We start from the raw sequence: 21,248 nt of genomic DNA, 5'->3' as shown, positions 1-21,248 counted from the left end.
CAATCTAAAGGAAGCGAGAGATCGGCTTGCCAAGGTCACGCGACGTAGTCAGGAAAACGAAGACCTTCTCATTCGGTACGATGCGACGATACGCGAATATGTTGAGAATAACTTCGCCGAACCCGCAACGACACAAGAGGCAGCCGGTCCAGTCTACTACCTGCCGCACCGAGCAGTCATCCGCAGCGACAGGGAAACAACCAAAACTCGAATTGTCTTTGATGCGTCATCTAGTTCACCTGAAAAACTGTCACTGAATGACGTGTTACACTCTGGTCCAAACCTGAATCCGTCGGTACTTTCCTTGCTTCTGAAGTTCAGGATGTACAGAGTCGCGGCAACAGCCGACATAGAAAAAGCATTCTTGCAAATTTTGTTGTCGGAGAACGACCGTAACGCATTTAGGTACTTTTGGTATGAACACCCGCCGACTCTTGGACAGACCTTGCCGAAGCAACTTGTCTGGAAAATTAACCGTGTTCTCTTTGGTGCTACCTCAAGTCCCTTTCTACTGAGCGCCACGCTATACTACCATTTTGAAACCTCGACAGGCCCGCAGGATGTGCTTATAAAGTCCATGAAAGATCAATTTTACGTTGACGATTTTGTGACAGGCGCCGAGTGTACCGAGAATGCCTTGTTATGTGACAATGCAGTGAAGGTCATTAGCAAAGCAAGCATGCACCTTTGAAAATGGACGACTAATGAACCGCAACTGAAGACCGCTGCTGAAGCGGACAACACCATTAACTATGATGTTGAATTCTCGATCCCTCAAAGGAAGAAAGTCTTAGGCGTGTTATGGCACCCGGACGAGGATACATACGGATTTCACACGTCTGAAGTTATGCAACTGGTAGCCTCAATTCCAAGCACGAAGACAATATGCTGAAAATCACAGCGAAAATATACGATCCATACGGCCTTATTAATCCGTACACAGTGAAGGCCAAGGTACTCTTTCAGATTGCTTGGAAGAGGAAGCTGCGAAGTTAATAAACGAATGGGACAAGTGGTCCGATACTTAAAAAACGAATGGGACAAGTGGTCCGATGACCTTCGTCTTAACGTGATACAGGTCGCACGCTTTGTGCTGTCAAATGAATCCCACAAAACAACCTTCCACGTGTTCTCTGATGCAAGCAACGCAGCTTATGGACCTGCAGTCTACGTGTGAGTCGAAACTACGAGTGACATAACGACTAGACTACTCATTGCCAAAACAAGAGTCGCCCCCGTGAAAACACAGACCCTACCAAGGTTGGAACTTCTTGGGGCTCTAACAGCAGTTCGGTTGCTGTCAACCATACAGAAGGAGTATGATACCCGCGGGCAGGTTTTGTTTTGGACAGACTCGTCTGCGGTTCTAGGCTGGTTCAACTCTAGCCCAGGAAAGTGGGATACCTTCGTGGCAAACAGAGTGAGTGAGATCTATTCCCTAACCGATATTGAACAGTGGTGTTACGGCCCGACAGATCAGAACCCTGCAGATTTATTAACGCGGGGAAGATCTGCTCAAAAATTGCAAGAAAGCCAGCTTTGGTGGGAAGGACCTGACTGGCTGCTCAAAGGAAACGACAAATGGCCAAATAGGACATTTCGCGGTGAACAGTATGCGGAAACCATAGAAGAACGGACACAAGTTTTACCCATAACTGAAAGGAAGGGTTATGAGCTTTTTGACCTTGCAAGGATCAACAACATGACAAAGGTCTTGAACATCACGGCTTGAAAAAAACGTGTTTGTCCGCAACTATCGTAACCCTCGCGGAAAAATAACTCGACCCCTATTCACTTGCGAAACTGAAAACGCCAAGAAATTTTGGATTTACAAAGCTCCAGAGCGGACGTTTCCTCCTGAATATTTGACCCATCCAGTGATCAGCAAAATTTTGCCTTACGGTGATGAGGATCGTTTGATTAGAGTGGGAGGACGGCTACAGAATTCTGACTTCACGACCAGTGAGCAACACCCAATCGTACTTCCTCCAGACGACGAATTTACAAGATTAACAATTGAAATTGAGCACCGACGGCTTTTTCACGCCGGCGTTCGAGATACGTTGGTGCAGTTACGTGAACGATATTGGATCATCAAAGGTCTTCACATGGTAAAAAGTGATCAGTCAGTGAATTACATGCAAGAGACTTTCAGCGAAGCCAATGAGCGAGCCATTCGCCCCTCTCCCAAGGATAGCGTCACTAAATGCGACCAGTTCAGTATCATTGGAGTTGACTTTACTGGAACACTGTACCATCGAGAGGGAGACGGAGCCAAGAAATGTTACATTGTCATCTTTACTTGTGCCGTCGTGCGAGCAGTACACCTCGAGCTTGTTCGAAGTCTCAACACGCAAGACTTTTTAGATGCATTCCGTCATTTTACAGCCAGGAGAGGAATTTGCAAGACAGTATATTCAGACAACAGCCTCACTTTTAAAAGAGCTTCGATAGATTTGAAAACAATTTGGAGGACGATACAAGATGAGCAAATATTGAAATACTTTAGAGAAAATCAAATCCACCGGAAATTCATAGCTGAACGAGCCGCCTGGTGGGGCGGATTTTGGGAAATACCAATAAGATTATAAGAACGATCAAGGAATCACCGAGAAAAGTTTTGAAAGCCAACTGTTTTGGCTATGAGGAACTGTACACTTTACTTATAGAAGTAAACTCTCGGCCACTGACTACCCTTTCGGCATCCCGAGAGGAGGAACCCTTAACTCCCGCACATTTTTTGATCGGCAGAAGACTGCTATCTGTACCGGAAGGTGGAATCTCAGAGATTCAGAAGAAGTCATCAGAAGAATTTCGGGGACGCTGGCGACGACGGAAAGAGTTACTAGATGCCTTTTGGAGTTGGTGGCCTAGAGAATACATACTTCAGCTGCGATCCGCCCACACTGTACATAATGCATTTTCAAGCGACGCTAAAGTTGGCGATTTCGTCGTTATTGTGAACGAGAAAACACCGAGGTCGCTTTGGGATCTGGCAGTGATCGCAAAAACTTTTCCGGGCTCTGACAACAGAGTTCGTCGTTGTCTTCTCAAGAAGTCGGACGGATATCGTATTAGACGAGCAGTGCAACATCTGTATCGCCTGGAAGCTTCGAGTTAATGCTGCTCTTTTCACCGGCGGGAGGATGCTAGAAAAAAGTAGTCTGGTTGGTAGCTTCAAATCAGGCACATATCTACACGGAGATTGGACAACAGGTTTCCTAAAAAATTAGTCTGAACGCACGCACGACCTCCTTCTTGTTTTCTTTTGGCTATGTGTCAAATAAACACCTCATGTTCGATGGGACTGTTCGACGGGTTCTGGACTATGGTCTTTTCGCAAAAGGGTGATCGCCGCAGTACCAGTACGCTGATCGTAACATTGCTGACGTAAATCGCGCTGTAAGAACGAATAAGCGAAAGCGGAGAAAAGCGATGCAAACATACTGTAGCGGAAAAGAAGACGGTCGAAGTATTTTGGGCCAAAATAAATAAAACGAAAGCGAAGGAAAATACGCAAATACGATGTAGTGCAAAATAAGTTGTTAATCAGTAACACGAGGTTTTTCTCTTCATAGCACGTAAGACTTATTGCCCTAAATATTTTTTCCGTCCTGGAGGATACTTAAATATGATGAGGATAATAATAATAATGATGATGATGGTAAAACCTGTCGCTGATTTTTCACACTGTTTTTCCTTTTGAACCAGGAAAATGAACAGTGTAAATGCGCTAGACTCAACCGGCAGCGAGTGGAACAGCTCATGCACCACGCTTTCCATTGTTGGATTTAAGCCGAGGTTCTACAAACGCAATTGCAGCCACTATTATACTGCCATCTGTCAAGACAACAGAGGATCAGTGGGTAAGCTTATCAGTGCCGAGCGCAAATATAGGGTAAGTACTGCATGTTGGCTTTTGGGTTTTATAGCGACAGCTGCCAACAGTTTATTGTAGGAGGAACTTTTTTCTCTTGTGCGTCTGTCGCCTTGTGTTCATCGCCATTTGTACCTAGGCTTGTGTCTGTCGCCGCTATTACGGGGCAATCGCGGTCGTGAACAGCTCGGCAGAACGAAGTAGGCATTGCGTAATTTCATGAAATAAGACGAAGGAACAACTTATACTGGATAGGAACAACGGCCTCTATTTTAACGCTAGAGAGTTATTAGGCTCATGGAGCGACTTTCTGTGGGCTCTCTTCGTCCTAAGTGGCCGTGGTCCTCATTAGTGTTTATCAGGCGTCCGCGGAAACGCTTAATCACCGCTAACCGGAAAAAGGCGACTGCAGTACCGCTTGTAGCTGGAAGGGGGGCGTAAAAACGTGGGGACAAATGAACAATGGACTATCAAAAAAGAGATCTAACTTTTCCATTAACTTCGCTTAATGGTGTCTTAACTGGAAGCTAAACCCAACAAATAGAGTTAAGTTACACCAATTTTATGGCGACAATGTCAGATGTCTGATCATTTAAGAACTTCCCCATAAACTCTTATGGATGCAGTAGGTACTCTGAACATAACGTTAGAAGGTCTGCTTGTTGTTTTTCCGCAGGGACACATAAAAATGGCTCATCGTCATGGTGAGAGCAGACGTCGATGCCGCGTAAGCTCGGTGGACCGCACTAGCTATTTAAAAGTAGTTATCTGCAGTTTTTAACTGATGACTTCGTTCTTCCACCCCGACTCCTGAAGGAACAGGCAATTTAGAAATGCCCAGTACCGCCTGCATACGCCGCTGCCACAATATTTTCACAAACAAAACTCGGAAATATGTTAGCTATGAAAAATATTTATTTTTATTTATTCGTTTGTTGCAATTATTTGTCTCGAGAAAGCTGTTTTCAGATATTGTCAGTGATGTAATTCCAGTTTTTTTTAACGTGTTTTATTGAAAGGAGAGATTGAGGTCATGACCGCAAGCGCTTTAGACATTCACAGAGTTCGTTAGGTGGGCACGATCACACAGAATGCACTCGGACGTGCACTGAAGATGGTCCGGTGCGTTTGCGAGTGCACATTGTACACAGCGAGAGGGAGGTTGGGTAGTGCGACAAACTTTCTTGCAGAGGCCGGCGAGCCAGCAAGTGGTGCAGGCTTTCATTTTCCACTCGAAGGACTTGCAGCGACATTTTACCATATAAAAATTAACACAAAAGGAACGCTTGTACCTTCGAAGAGCATATCTGTGTTCGAAGGGTTGAGTCATTCCGCATCGAGAATTCCCAGGTTGGAATTATAGTCCAAAGGCTGTGCTGAATTTTTTCTGCTGTGTCAGTGCTGGGAATATTTTAGGCTATTCTAAGCCTCGCGTGGCACAGAGTTTCTTATTGTAGGTGGTTGTGGTTGAGGGCCGCCAGGCCCGTATTTCGTTTGGCTAGTTTAAAGGGGGGGGGGGGGCGATGATTATTAAAGTGGCTTTAGGTTGTATGCGAACTTGATCATCATCATTCTGGGCAGCTTGCATGCTTCTAGCCAAAAGCGTCGCAATGGTGACGTAAGTGAGCCCAAGTCGTTTAAACTGGAAAAGAATAACTTTGGTATCATTTTCCGGTAATACATTGACGGGAGGCTTACTTGATTAGGGATAAGGTTGCGGCGTTTTCACTAGGCTTCATTAGGTTCGCTAGAGGCGAGTCGGCTGGTGGCAAGAGCGCGATTGCCGGCATTCGGGGTCGTGTGTTGAAAGCGACGGCGTGTGTTGACAGCGATCCAGCCGGGTCGCTTGAGTTCTGCCCGTTCGAGTTTGATGCCTTCGACGGTGTGCTTCATTTTGGTCGACAAAGGAAGCGTGAGGAACTGGTCCAGGCAGGCCGCGGATACCGGGAGGTACACGCCGCGAGGTACGTCTAGTCGGCGTGGAGGCGTCCGCCTCGCCAAGGTTTAGCCACGCAGTGGAACCGGTGTGGTGAACAAGAAAACCGGATAAAATTGGCTGTTAACTAGCGAGGCTCATAAATTGCCAGTCAGCAGACTCCTGGGAAGGTAAGGGACTTGGTAAAATACCTTGTGAAGTAATAACTGTGGAAAGGTAACAACGAGAACGGTGAAAAGCCTAAGCCGATGCTTGTAACATGTAGCTGCAATGCTATTTGCCTCTTTGCTTCGGGGAACGGCTATAATTTTTTACTTTATGGGCAAGTCGTGGTCATTATTTTGTGTTGTGGCCTTGAACCACCTAATATTTCTTTTTTCAGATTACAGCCTGTACTACCTCCACCAGCATTTCCCGACGAGCAATTATAGCGATGCAGCCATACATGTGTGTCCCAAATACAATAAAAGCGTGCTTGGTGTCCCACTGCGTTACAGTACGCTATTGAAACTGTTTCATTATATCAACAACATAACACGCCCAGAACTCAATTTCCACCTCATTTGGGACGGAAGCTTCAATCAGTAAGCATTTGGCTACATAAACTTTTAAAACTAATAAGTTCCGTATCATCATTATCATCGTCGTCGTCGTTGTCATCAGACTACTCGGGTCCGCTGCAGGACGAAGGCTTTTCCCATTGACCTCCAACCGCTCCTGTCCTGTGCTAATCGAGTCCACTGTTTACCCCCGAAATTCCGTATTTCATCCCTCCGTCGTGTTGTCGGCCTTCCCCTTCTGCTAGACCCATCTCTTGGTATCCTCTTTGTTACCCTAATAGCAGTCAGTGCCGTATGATGAAGGAAAATTCCCTCTTTCCGGCAATTTCTTCCCTGCTCGGTGTCCCGTGGCCTAAAGTACGCGTTCGTTTAATACATCTAGGAATAATGATGTCAAAGGGTACTCGCGCTGCGCCTATTTTATGACGTAATTGATTATTATTTTATGACGTAATTGACCTATTTTATTAACGTAATTGACTGGCCTAATTGCTATTTCGTTACGTACGGTTCAGCGCAAAAAGAAGACAGGGTCAGAAAAGACACAACACAGCGTTCTTGTGTTGTGTCTTTTCTGTCTCTGTCTTTTATTTTTGCGCTGAACCGCCGTAATTTTATAAGTGTCTGTATAGCTGCTGTTTCTACGGCAGCACTGCTGGAGAGCTTGTCGACTGAGGCCATTGAAAGCACTATAATATACGCACAGAAAATCACAAGGTCCTAATCAAGCTCCAAGCCTGGGTGCTTGGTATTGTGTTGAGATTAAACATTCTCAACAAAGGTTAGAGGGGGGGGGGGGGACACCACTTTCATTGTGTTTTCATGTAGCGACGCAGGTGTTAAGATGATAACTCAAAACAAAGGCTTCATAGTGCCGACCTACCCACACTGTGCGTCTGGTTTTCACGACGATAGTTTTTCTGTACTTAATCAAACCCGAAAATTTTGGTTTGTCTGCGTGTCTGCTGTCTGTCAAAACAAAAAAGAATCTTGAAACCAGAAGTTTTAACAGCCATGCTATTTAAGCTGGTGGTTGGGCCGACGAACGCGCACAGGAAAACCCCGCCGAGCGATGACGCCATCGCACGCGCCGGCACCGCAGCTTTACCGTAGCTTTGCTTCTCCGTGGTCGCACGGGCCTTGTGTCACCACTTGTCGGAGGCGTGCTACAACTGGTACAAGCACGGCTTCAGAAACACGTCGCGGGGAGCCGCGATACAACTGTAGGGTGCCTGGAATCACGCCCTCTCCGCCGCTCTGTTCAGGGGGCAGACAAGTGCGTCGTCTGCTACGACGTCTGCCATATTCAAGTCGACTCGGAGCGGTGCGTTGTAGGCATGCGTGTGTGTGAGCGGTTTGACTGAAGCAATGCGCCTTTTTCTGCCGACAATGACACTTCCAAAAGGCACTAACGGAAATTAGCTTTCTTATTTGCAATAAATCTATTGTTTTGTGTATGGTAATGACATACTTTATTTTGTTCGTTTCTGCATGCGGGTATGGGAAGGGGATTCCCTCGTATTGCGAACTCATAACAATAAACTCGTTATAGGCGGGTTCCGCTATATCGAACCATTGCATATATCGAACTAATCGTGGCGCATATTGCAGTTCGCTATAACCTGGTTTGACTGTATTAATTTGACACAGGCACGCACATAGCTTATCAGAACATGACGGAGACAGTCAATATGGTTTTTTAGAACACTTTGACAGAGTTGCTACTAGTTTTATTAACTGGTAATCTACTTATCAGCCTAATATTAACTATCGGAAAACATTATCCGCAATCAACTTCGACTACCGCTCCCACGTAAGGAAATTCACGCGGAAAAAAGAATTCCCAGCACATGCACTTAGTCTTCGTGGGCTGCCATTTGTCCCGCTTGGTCCTTGCAGTCCATTTTGTTCATTTGTTTTATCTCTTGGGAACTGAAATATCCTCCAACAATTCCTAGAACGGTTAGTGCACAACGGTACCCGCAGAAATCGGACAGCCCGCGCCGACGACACCCGGCGAACTGGTCGCAACTCCGTATTCTGCAATTATGCGCCGGCCAGCGCGCGAGGCGGGCTTGAACACGGCGGCAGCGCCAGAAAAAAAAAATGTTCTGGCAGCACCGAGTCCGCTCTACAATTTATATTTGCGTAATATCTTGTTCTTGTTCAACAATGTTGACAAGTATGAACATTAAAACCGGGCTTAGACGTTCAGATTTGGCTGTAAGTATATAAGACTATTGCGCAGCAAGTGTTCATTTTGGCCGGCTGGCTGAGTCGAGTGACAGACCAAAATTTTCCCGTTGAAGTAGCCCAAGAAAGGCTATCGTCTTTAAAAAAACTGTCCTGGCAGCACCGGGTCCGCCCAAGAATGTCCTCACCCTGAACGCAGCGGTGGAGAGCACGTGCATCCAGGCACCCTATGTACTAGTACGGCCTTGGAAACGCGTCGCGCGGTGGCTCGCTCCATCGCTTGGTGCGACGAACGGTTCAGTTATGACGGTGCAAAGAGAAAAATTAATGCCAAAATGAAAGAAGCCAAAAGGCCGAGAAGCGATAAAGTTAATCTATTTTGTTTGTAGCGCCCCGCACGACAGACCACACAAGCCGAACGTGGGCCGCCGAAACGGTTCAAAACTTTCGAACAAATGCTCGTCCCGCTGCGCACTCCGCTACTCTTGGAGTTTCGCTGCGAAGCCGATGGGCACGCATACAATGTACTTACTTTAAAGAGGCCATGCAGACGAAACACAAGTTTGGTTCATTTGAAAGACTGCCTCGTTAGAATCATACTGACCCCACGTTAAACGTAAACTTCGTTCAGATAGGCTACATAATTACGAAAAAATTGAATGGCCATGCGACCCACTAGCTCATTTTCCGCAACAGAACTTATGATGTCTTATGTGCCAGCTCTGTGATTGGCTGAGGCCGGCAAAAGCAAGCTCAAATTAGCAGGGCTTATAAGCTTGCCGAACGAGCTATGAGCGCAGGTGGTTTCCCTTACCAACGCGGAGCGTGTGACGTCAGGAGGAAACGACAGTCAGGAGAAGACGACAGACGACAGGGAACGTAATAGGGTGCCCCCCAAATTCCCCTCTTCTGTAATTAGCATTTTCATATTACTTATCTCGGCCGCAGTGATTTCTGTAACCGATGTTCCGTAATCGAACGCCACAACGTATTCCATGCGGTCTCGCTTTTCTTTGCGTCTTCTGTCTGTTAGCACGACAGGGCACATAACCACGTTCACACGCCAAGATAGAGAGTCATTTAACGAGAGTGTACTTTGCTATTCGGCTGACTGCTACTTCTCTAATGGGCATGCTCAAATTTCTCTCTCTCTCTCTCTCTCTCTCTCTCTCTCTCTCTCTCTCTCTCTCTCTCTCTCTCTCTCTCTCTCTCTCTCTCTCTCTCTCTCTCTCTCTCTCTCTCTCTCTCTCTCTCTCTCTCTCAAATTACTCATGTGGTTCGGAGCCCATGTCTCCTACACACACTCAAAGATGGAGGCCGCGAAGCAGTCACTAGGTCCACTTTTAGTCAGAAGTCCCCGAGATGTGACGGTGTTGGTGATTTGCGCTTGTTTTACTCTACGGATCGAACCCACACTCTATGGATCGAACCCACACAGATCCAAATTTATTAAGCTTTCTCTTCAGCTCAGTAACCTAACCTCGTTTACTCGATAACTTGATTTGCATGAGTTTCTCTAAACAATTTAGCGGCAATTCATATATTCTTTGACCTAATTTTCTTTATTTTTTTATCCATCGAAAATTTCAGTAACTATGCGCCGAGAGTCTTTTTTTATGTCTGTCATCTGATAAGAACACCATAATTTGTGCCTACTGTGTAAAATTGTGCTTCCGCAATAAATAAGAGCTCTCCTAACTTTAGGGAAAACATACAAATTACTATCCATTGTAGTCTCCTAAGTAGTTGACATCATGCGATCGAGCGTAAACTGATCAGTACGTCACCGCCTTATAGTGGGGATAAGCCGCAAAAAAAGCAAAATGCCATACATGAAGTAATCTCCCCAATCCGGAGTTCTCGCGGTATTTAACTCCCTGATAATCTATCCGCCTCTGTTCGGAATCCACAAGAACTAATACTTCCACAAAAATCCACAAGAACTAATCTTTTTCAGGCCAGACGAAGCCGACAATTGCGTGGCCATCAAATGGTACGACTATAGCAAAAATACCACCACCATGCCCTGCTCTGACTTATTTGGGTATACGTGTGAGTCTTTGAGCTTATTATATTGTTTTTGTAGTGGCCACCAAAGTATCACACGTTTTTTTCCAGTTTTATTTTTGTCATGTGCGCCTACTTTGTTTGGAAATGGCCCCGTGTCCACAGGACGCTCTTTGTTTTGCGCTAGTAGTTAAACGTATGTGCGTTAATTTGAACCCCAGCAGGCAATTTCAGCTCTTTTTTCTGGGATGTGCTATCTTTCGCCTATTGACACTTTAACGGCGTAACTCATTATTTCGATGAAAGTTCTCAATCTGTTCGCCGGGAGTCTCCTAATGTTAAAGAAAGCGTAGAATAGTTTTGCCTTCATGTACCATGCTACATTTAACTAAACACACGTATTACCTCAAAAGCTTGGTTAGTCGATGCGCAGTAGTCACTGTCGGGTACCAGAACAGCCCAAATCTCGTAACACCCTCGTAAATATTCATAATTGGCGGAATACCCCAACTGTTCATTATAATCGTTTCGCCTTTGCCGCCAGGGAGGCAATGGCCAATTCGCTATCGTATTCAAGGGGTGACCGAGGCGATAGATAAAGAAAACGCTGACGGCGTGTTTTCGGCGAGCTCGGCCGTCGTATTCCCCGCTCCTGCTCCTATGGTTCGCGAGCCTGAAACTCCTGGTTTTCATGCCTCAATCTCTCACCTGCCAAGGTCACCGTGCCATTAACGCATTTATTTATTCGCTATAATAGCGTCACTGGAGATAGTTGATCGAACGCAGTTATAAAATGCAACATACAAAATATTACAAATAAACAAAAGTTATTAAAGTGAAATTACTAAATCCACGATATAAATCTTAAACGCCTCCGAAAAATCCAAAGACAAAAAATCCCGCAGAAATTGAGTGAATTATCTACTAATGCGTAGCATTCTCATGCCGCTAGTTCTGAGCGTGAGTTTTCAAAGTCAATTTTATTGGTTTTTCGTAATCCCGTCCGACCAGTTATGTCCATTTGCGCTATTATAACTATTCAATGCGAAACATTCGCGAAATCTGCATTATTGTTGAAATGCAGGGCGTTATAGGTTTGCATTCTCCGTAATTGCTTAATATTTTTCTTATTGTTTAGTTTTTTCAAAATTTCGTTCGAGCATTTATCTCTATTTGCGATATAACGGCGATTACATATGAAACTTTCGGGAAATCTGTCTTATTGTGGAAATGCAGGGCGTTACACGGTTCACCATTTTTCGTATTTTTTTTTAAATTTTTCCTAATTTCTTGTTTTTCACAATTTTTTCGATTAATCATCTCCCTTTACGCTATTATAACTATCACAGGGGAAACTTTCGCGAAATCTGCATTACTATGGAAATTCCATGCGATATATGTTTTGACATTTTCCGTAATTATAAATATTTTTCTTCTTTTTGAGTTTTTCCAAATTTCACCCGACCAATTATCTCCAGTTACGGTATTATAACGATTAAATTTTGAGCTTTTGTGAAATCTGCATTATTGTGGAAATGCATGGCGTTGCACGTTTCGCCATTTTCCGTATTTTTTTTTGTATTTTTCTCATTCTTTAGTTTTTCAAGATTTTGTGCTACCAGTTATCTCCATTCACGCTATTATAGCGATTACAGGCGGAAATTCCGCGACATCTACATTTTTGTGGAAATGCAGGGCATTACACTGTTCTGGCCGTGGGGGTACTCGGCAAAGAATGCTACGCATTAAGAATTAAAACCCTCAAAAATGACGCAAACAGGAAAACAAATTGTGAAAACGGACCAACCGTGTAACGTCATGCATTTCTACAAAAATGTATAACTGGTAGTATTAACACATTTAATCATTATAATCGTACACCTCCACATAATTGTTTGACGTGATCTCAACGAACTAAAAATTAAAACAGAAAACTGATGAACGTTAACGAAAACAAAAGTATGCTTCTTATTCACCACTTCAAAAAAAAAAAAAAAAAAAAACGAAAAAAACCCCGAAAATTAAGAACGCAAAACAATTGATTGATTCAAGCCTTTATTGGAGGAAATCGGAGGCCCGGAGGCCGTGCATGGGGGAATGGGAAGTGAAGGGAAGGGGGTAGCAAAAGGTCTTCGTCGCACAATTGAATGTCCCTTCTTTGAGCACTCATTTTGCGTACATGACATTAAGGCTCTTCGCAGGATGGGTAGTCAGTCACCCCCACGCTAGACTAATCTCGCAAGGCCACTCTGTATACCATAATTGCCTAGTGCTTGCAGAAAATCGATGTCGTGATTTGGAGGGTGCAGAGTGTCCGTGTCTGGAGGGACGTGACGGAGCAAGTCTTGTCTTTGGAGCGCGAAATGGCTGCACACCCACGTGAGGTGGTGAAGGTCAGATGATACAAACAAGAAGAAAAAATTCTCGAAAACGTATCAACCATGTAACGCCCTGCAATGCCCCCAAATATACTAATGGCAAAGTTAAGGCAGCTAGTTTATATAAGCGTAAACGCGCATAATTCGCAAAAAGAAACAAAAAATTGAACACACCAAGATAAACCAACGACTTTGGTTATTCATAGCGAGGAGAAGACGGCGTAATCAAGAATAGTCCAGCTATAAAAAACACAATAAAGACACGGGACGTAAGAATGCGGAGAATTCCGGAACACTTCTTTTAAATTTTTCACAGTTTTTATTTCCCAGACATTGGTTGGGTGTACGTGGGAGAAAAGTGATTGAAGCTCAATTGAAAGTGCCTGTGGCCTTACACAACCATGGTATATCTGTCTCTTTTGTAAGAAATAGATAGACACAGATACTTAATGACTGTAAAATAGATGTAGAAAGCACTTGCTGCATTGTTGGCGCTTTATTCGAACTGCGTCGAAATACGCACCCGTGCAAAGGATGCAAGAGGAGCTAGGATATGATACCGGTACGGAAATGACGCCCGAGTTTCAGATGAAATGATACTCACCGCTGTGCTTTAACCGCTGAATCCAGTAGACACGAAAATCAGTTACAGGGAGACTTTTTGCATTCGGATATGCAACTTAGATCGTACCTGGTATTACGCAATGCTATATAAATACAGTCTTGTCGTCTAGTGACTCCTCGCAATGATTGCGTCTATGCGCACTGATTTTGTTTCCCTTAACCTTTGGCCATGATAGGTATAAGCATTGCAGAATTTCTTATTTTTCAAACAGCAGTGTATTTGTTTTAATTCACCTGCAGGTAGGCGAACAAATCCGAGGAATCTGATATGGCCACCGGAAAACGAAAACCTCTACTGCGGCAAGTACCTTTTACTTCTGTTTAATCACTGACTCTTTTATATCACTGCAAAATTTTCGCTGTGTCAGTAACTTGCTTGTTTGCTTGGCGACAGGCCACCTGGGCCCAACCGACTCGAGGAAGCGACTGACTTGCGTGGAACGATCGTATTTAAGCTACGAAGAGAGCGTCACAGCTTGCGCTAGGCATTCTATGTCTCTACTGCCTGACGGCTTCCACACGTCCGAGTACCGAAAGCTTTTGGATGACTACGAAACACACAGTTATCCAAGTGAAGTGAAAACATACTGGCTGAAACATCGTAAAAGGTACGGATAATGATTTTTTAATGTAAAACCGCGGCGCGCTGTTATAAATAAAGATCTGGAGGCCGAAATATCTGTGTATCCATTAAGTATTACCTGATCTTACTAGGACATCAAGAACAACGGACTTAACGACGTCAAGTGCAATGTCTTCTGCACATTCTTCGTGGTGAAGATTGCGACAAACTTTGTTTTTGTAAGAGCCACCAGTACGACTTTTACTTGAACTTTATAGCTCTCGGCGTAATGCGAAACTTGTTGTTGCAGAAAAAAATCCACGTGGCTTGCCTTTAACGAAAAATAGTGAATGCCTGCGAAGCGCTCAACACATTGCTTATGCTTTTTCATTTGGCGGGTTTTTAAACACGGAGACTTTAGAAGAATATTATAAAAAACATTTATTTTAAAAATTTTCGCCCGTACTAAGTGCGTTTTAAAGGGACTCTGAAGTAAATGTTTAGCCGTTGTACATTTGTTGCCTTATGTAGCTGTGTCTGTGGGACCTTTTATATCTCTATTTAGAGGAACTCTAGAAGGTTATTTTACTTGTAGGACTAGAAGAAGAGAGCCCGCCAGAGCTTGAGCAGAGACAGCGTCATAACCTCAAAGAACGACATCACATTGTTCTGTAGTGGTCTCGGACATTGAAAACTGAGATATATCTCAGTCTTAGAAATTTACATCTCGTCCTCGTTGGTGGGTAATATCTAACCAGTATGACGGCATGGCACTGTTTTGCCGCTCTCCCGCACCCGTCCTTACAAAACGGGCAAAGGAAATGGTTGGAAAGAAATAGTAGCACTTTTGAACACATTTTTCTCTAAAAATACATAAAAATCTGTCGAAAACATTCCTGAGATGGCCTTCACATTTTGAACCTTTTGTTTCTACAAGAATCCAACAATGTTTATAACTCCCTACAGTGTCTCTTAAAGAGGGGTGTTCCGCTTGCCGAAATCAGGTTAACTACAATCTTGGCTCCGTACATGACACTTTAAAATTATTTATTAATACTGTATCAGTTAATTGCGGATTCAGCTGTCACGGGAAGAAATTGACCACATCTTTCCGCGGGGCGAAACCATGGCGTGATGCGACGCATCTGGGCGGTGCTTGTTACGGTTGCGCCGACCATCGCGGTAGCAGACCTGTTAGTCTCCATTCAAATCATCGGTGGTCATCGGATGTCATCGGAGCGGCGGCGCCGTGGAGCGACTGAGCGGAGCGGCGCAGTTATCGCGTTTATATGTACCGCGCGTTAACTGTGAGGGGAATGAGAGAGAGTAGCGCATGCGCATGTGTTAACCGAGCGCTAGCGCGCGCTGACGCACAGATGGCATGGCGAGGGGAGCGAGCGCTAACGCAAGATGGCGCTGCGGTGAGAGTGGCGTTACCGCGCATCTGGCGTGGCGAGGTGAATGGGGGAGAGGCGTGCGGATGGACGCCGGATGCATGCATGGAGGGACAAGGCGAGTTAAAGAGAAGCGTCGCATCTAAAACACAAAAACGCTGCAACTGACACCAACTGTACAACTTTTTTTTTGTTTATATACAATTGTTTACTCTTGATCCTAATTAGACCGATAGCACATGAGAACCGCTACAGTTTAATTATTATCTAAAACAGAAAAATTATTCAGCTGTACCAGAACACACACTGGTCATCATGCCGTAATCCCCAAATCAATTTCTTTTTTTTAGTGACTGGGAACGATGTTTTGCGCTTATCGGATATGACCGCCAATACACCAGGTTCCCAATGAACTGTTCGGCAAGGCTCCGCACAATCTGTGTCGGTGAGTGTGGCGTTGTATTAATTATTTTGAGAGTGGTTGCTTGTCTACTCAAAATGCGCAAATGAGCGGAAGCCGGAAAGCTACCTAAACACTGTCAGCGCGCGAGGGTTCTGTTTGCTTGTATTCTTGTATGCTTTGTTCACAGCTGTGAATAAGATTGCGTCAAGGTACAATGAAAACAACATAAAAATCTGCCTTGTCGACAGATTGAGTACCACATGCTTAAATACAAATTCTTCGACTGAAAAGTTGCAGCGGTTACTGTAAAATTATTGAGTAAAATATAACTTCAAATTCTGCCCTCTTTCTACGACAATATGGCTTTTGATTAAAACTTCTACGTCACCTAATTAGGGAGCAATCAATAATAGGCGGTTGTACTTCTTAATGGTGTTGATTCCTCGTGCATTTTTGCCGCCTTTTTATTACATCATCGTCAGAAATTAGCCTGTTTTAAATTTCATCCATTCAGAATAGTTTCAAACGTTAACCTCACCGCACTATTTTTATTTCACGTTGTTTCGGTAGGCACCAGCCAGTTGCAAAACTAGCCCTAAAGAAAAATTCATAGTGCATGCGGACGAGGACAAGAAAACAGAGAGACCTCGTAGTGCTACTTTTAACCGGTCCTCCTCCCCAAGCGCTATGAATTTTTCTGCAATGCAACACCAACTCGGCCAGGAATCCGTACTCGTAGCCCTAAAAAAGTATGGAGAAAAATATTTTGTACCGCGGCCCGTTTTGCGTGAAATTTAGCCCGGGCGTTATTTCTACGAGGCGTAATTTCCAGTGGAGAGAAGTAGTTTCCTGTTTAATGGTGCCTGGAAGTGGGGATCATTGCCTATAGGGAAGCCTTTGAAAGCCTTCACGAGACAGGTATTGAAAGCAACCTTACTCCTTTGTACGCGTCGGCGATGAATACTTACGGAAGCAGACTGTGCTCCGTAAGAACGAGTAAATCGCTTGCACGCAAATATTCTTTATGCAAGTGCAGTTGGGGGCCGTAGCTCTCTATACGAGTGTGTGTGTGTCTACGGGCTGAATTCTCTGAAACGACGGCCGTAAGAAGCAAGTACATGTATTCCATGTTTCGGGAATGGCATAGAGGAACGGGAAATGGTGGAAATCACATGGAGTGTCCCCTTGGACTACATGGCCCAGTGTAGTCGATCACCCATAAAACGATGCGCGCAGGGTTGGTCGCGCACAGAACGACGCACAAAACGACGCGTACAGCGAAAATGCCCCTGTGTTGACATTTCGGCATGCGCTAAGCATCCCCAGGTGGTAAAAATTATTCGGGTGCAGTCCGCTACGGCGCACCGCATACCCCTGGTGTAGCTTTGTCGCACTAAACCACAGAATTTCAAAATTTCAGCCTTAACGAAGGTTCATAAATAGTAATACTAATTAAAATTGAAGGCTGTTTATTGCTTAACGAATTTTTGTGACGTGTAAAAAAGGTTGCAAGTAATTTTATAGCGTTTGGCTTTCTTTTTTTCTACCAGAAAACATGCCACTAATAGGTAATTGAGAAGAGGTGGCGAAATGCGAGGGGTTGTACTCAGGCGTAACGCAACGAAACGGTGTTTCGCAAGTGCTTCTGTTTTGAGAAACCTTCCGTTGGTTGTTGAGAGCTGCTGTGGTTAATTTGTCATCTTTTCCCCCGTTCAGTCGGGTTTCAACCGAGGCATTTCAGTGGCCCACACTACGAGCATAAAAAGAGAAGCTAAAATTATGAAATGCAACGTACCCTTAAGATGTGAAAAGGGGTTACGGATAAGTTTTGTTCCAAAATATATATTTTTGAAAAAGATGAGTCAAGATAGCTGTTCATACGCAAACTAAATTTACATAACTGATGAACATGGTGGTTGGAGGCTTCTGAAGTTAGACGGGAAATTATTTTTGTAATTGTTCTCCAGGCAGTAGTGACAAGAAAATGTAATTGGTTTTCCTCAAAGCAATTCAAGAAAGCAGTCTGTCAAGCGACTGTTATCTACCTTCCATGTGTTGTGTCACGGGACTGAATGTTTAGCTTTGAGCTAATTCTCGCATATTTATTCTCTGCATGTCCCTCTATCACATGACACTTGCAAGGCGGTATTGTCAGTTGAGATCATATATTCTTAGGGTTGTTCCTTCTCGGGTAAACCCTGATTTTCCGCGATTTTTGCGTCCCGAACATGTAGCAGGAGAATCGGATTAAACCCGATTTCTCCTTATTCACATTGTCACAGTAGTGATCTGCGCAATCGTGCGCCGACGGCCCGCCGTTCTCAACCAGTACATGCTGGAAGCAGGCCCCACAAACAGAGCTTCCAAACTAATTTAGTATGGGCCTGAGTGTACCGCTAGCTACCTTAGGGTGCCAAATGCAGCACTAACATTAAAGTGATGCAGGGAGAACTTTCCTCCAGCTGAGATACGTTCAACCATCGGACAGATCTCGACTGGAGACGACATGTTGCTCATGCAGATGATAATGTACGTAAACAAAGATGCGTAAAAAATCGACGACCAGCTTTTCATGAATACAATATTTAATTTCTTAGATGTTATAAATGCCCTTTACTGTCATCATTACTGGCTCATTTCCAAACAAACGCCAAATTTCGGAGACTATTTGCGTGAAAAGCATAATGTGCCCCCGATTACCAGCTTGAAAACAGCATCAATTTTAACGTGTTACAGATAAGTTCGGGATACCTTCTGATAAAATAAAGAATTTGATAGTATTACTGATAGATTTATCGAAAAAAAAAACCTGAACTTCGGCAAGATATTGGAAAAAAACGATTTTTCCCATAATATCACTTTGAAAAATGCTCCCGATTCGCCCCCACCCCTCCGTGATTAAAAAAAATATATGTAAAACCGGAAAACAAATAATCCTATATATGCTGAACGGCAACTGACTCTGGTTGTATCCTCGGCTATGGGCACGCTGAACAGACTGGCTTCACCGTCTTGAACATGGTGGTGTTCACGTGTATTACGCGTACACCGGCATTTCCAAGCTTTGTTATGACGGGCCTGGCTGCGGCGCAATAGGTCGCTTTCCTGGGGTGGTCGTTAGAGCTTCCGATTTTGAGTAAGGCAACATTTATTAAAAAGTATGGCGATAGATACTTCGAATTTTGTGTTGCGCTTTTTTCGATAGGTGAACTGGCCCCGGGAAATCAACGGTTTTGTTACTGTAGTGTAACAAGACCGCGCACACCCGTTTTCAAAGAAACTTATTAACGTTTCCTAGAGGTTCTTTTATAGTAACACGTCCTCTTTCAAGAAAATGGATGCCCGGTATATTAACCTTGTAGCTCTTGTAGCGGCTCATAAAATGGTAATAAAATAAAAATCAAGTACTTAGTATTGCGTGTTCCCACATGTATGCAATCACACACAGGTTGTACACCATGCATTGTTATTTTTTTCTTATGTATTTTCGTTCAGTGAGACAAGAGAACCATGATCTGTGTGGGCAGTGCCCCAGGAACACCAGCTGCCTACCCTGCGTTTCGGAAAATGTGGTTGAGAAATGGGTAAATGTGATGGTGAGCTAATGTTGATGCCTAATTTATCGGAAATGTTTAAATCTCTGCTTTCGCCTGTGTAAGTGCTGTTCATCTCGTCTTTCTTCTTATGTTCTTCAGTCAGCGAAAAGCGTACAAGAAATCGTTGGTGGACTTGCGGAACTGGACAAAGAAGTCAGTGTCGCTCCGGACATTCAAACTATGTCGAACAGGCTAGAACATATTTTGAGGAATGTTGATACCCTCCTTGTAAACATGAGCACTGATGAAAAGGCAGATGCTACGCAGAAACTGGCCAACAGCGCCGTTGATCTGGCTGGAAAAACGATGCAAAAGACCAAACTTTGGGCACAGATGGATTACGTGAGTTTGTCACGATTCCGTGCGAAAACGCTTCTCTTAGCAAATTAAAGCTCCCTGTAATTATACACGACTGACGAAATATTTCAATCCAGGAGCAACGACTTGACACCGCTGCTGGCCTGGTGAGGACTGTCGAGGATTTTGTTATCAAGATGGTCGCATACCAAGATGACCAATTTCTGAACATCAATCTCGGAAGTGAGGTTCTAAGTGAGTAGTGAGTTCCCAATGCTCACTGGTTATCTAAATGGGGTCCGCGGACTCAAAGAAGCCCACCGAGTGCTCGCCGGAACTCGCCCATCACCATTTATTTTCTACTTTTCTTTTGCCAAACCTTGCCGGCAACGCAAACAGTGGTTCCGGAGCAAGTATCCCACGTCTCCTTTCTCCGCTATGCGAGCACCCGTTTTAAACTTGTCTTGCTTCGCAGAACGCGAGGTTTAGAAAAATGCCACGTACATAAAATAAGCCATATGACGGATGCATTGGCGACATTAGCGGTGAGAAGATATTGTTTGACAATATGACCAAGATGGACGAGATTCACCGTGGCGCCCCCCTCACTTTCGCAAGCTTAAAAGCGATCCCCGGCACACTTATGGTTGAGAAGCACTTGTCTAAAGCCATAACTGTTCTTGAAAAAAAATGTTCAAGGTGGCCTAAAGAATTTAAAAATTGCATGTTGGGAAGGTAAAACAGCCTACAAGCTCGTAAGAACTTTGGTGTTCGAGTCTGATCTTCAAAAGAAGTTTCAGTACCACGCTCGTTTAACGCTGGACAAGTGTTTTGTAGTGAACTTTAATGTCCTTTAAACATTTCCATATGCAGGAATTGTCAAACAGTGCGAGTGAGGCACGAGATGACAAATCAATGCTTGTCCCACTAATAGAACTAGCCTTAGTTGGATGGAGACATATGAATCATCAATCACTGGAAAAAAAAAATTCTGCTTGATTAGCTATCATGCCCTTCGCATACCTTGAGCAACATATAAAGAAAGCTTATCTTGAATATTTTTGTCATGGCATTTTTCTATCAGCGGTGCAGGCAATGCAGGTCACAAGTGAGACCGTGGAACAAAATATCCAACTTGGCAATGACTCGGGCTCGAGAGTATGCTTACCTCCAAACTTAGTGGCGCGGGAAACCAAGAATGTCAGCGTCATATTTTCAGAGAACGCTCTCGTGAAAGGCCTGTTGGGATGCACTACCTGTTCGTCAGAAAACGCGTAAGTTGGACAGGCACCCGGGTCTTCCTTGTTTACTTTTAAGCACGCGAGTAGGGTTTACGTCACGGAAGGCGTATGATCTTTCGTTGGTATTCATCACCTCGAGTAAACGGGTAAATTATTAACATCGCCGAAGATCAAAAATTA

General features: G+C 44.2%; 1 protein-coding gene across 3 annotated transcripts in view; it reads left to right on the top strand.

Annotated features, from left to right (window-relative positions):
* LOC144170484 (adhesion G protein-coupled receptor L3-like) overlaps positions 1-21,248 on the top strand; it is a 77,701-nt gene that overhangs the window by 34,524 nt on the left and 21,929 nt on the right. For all 3 annotated transcript variants that reach the window (XR_013322621.1, XM_077700321.1, XM_077700320.1), the window contains 10 exons: positions 3,712-3,866; positions 6,196-6,397; positions 10,524-10,618; positions 13,816-13,875; positions 13,970-14,183; positions 15,882-15,976; positions 19,430-19,530; positions 19,630-19,872; positions 19,965-20,082; positions 20,912-21,101. Coding sequence is in view for 2 of the 3 variants with exons in the window: in XM_077700321.1 (XP_077556447.1) it covers positions 3,712-3,866; positions 6,196-6,397; positions 10,524-10,618; positions 13,816-13,875; positions 13,970-14,183; positions 15,882-15,976; positions 19,430-19,530; positions 19,630-19,872; positions 19,965-20,082; positions 20,912-21,101 (1,473 nt within the window). In the remaining variant the exon portion in view is untranslated. The remainder of the gene's footprint in view (positions 1-3,711; positions 3,867-6,195; positions 6,398-10,523; positions 10,619-13,815; positions 13,876-13,969; positions 14,184-15,881; positions 15,977-19,429; positions 19,531-19,629; positions 19,873-19,964; positions 20,083-20,911; positions 21,102-21,248) is intronic.

This window comes from Haemaphysalis longicornis, unplaced genomic scaffold, assembly GCF_048455015.1.
Source record: "Haemaphysalis longicornis isolate Haplotype H1 unplaced genomic scaffold, Haemaphysalis longicornis Haplotype H1 scaffold_2, whole genome shotgun sequence".
Taxonomy (NCBI): domain Eukaryota; kingdom Metazoa; phylum Arthropoda; class Arachnida; order Ixodida; family Ixodidae; genus Haemaphysalis; species Haemaphysalis longicornis.
This window is presented reverse-complemented; position numbering and strand designations above follow the sequence as displayed.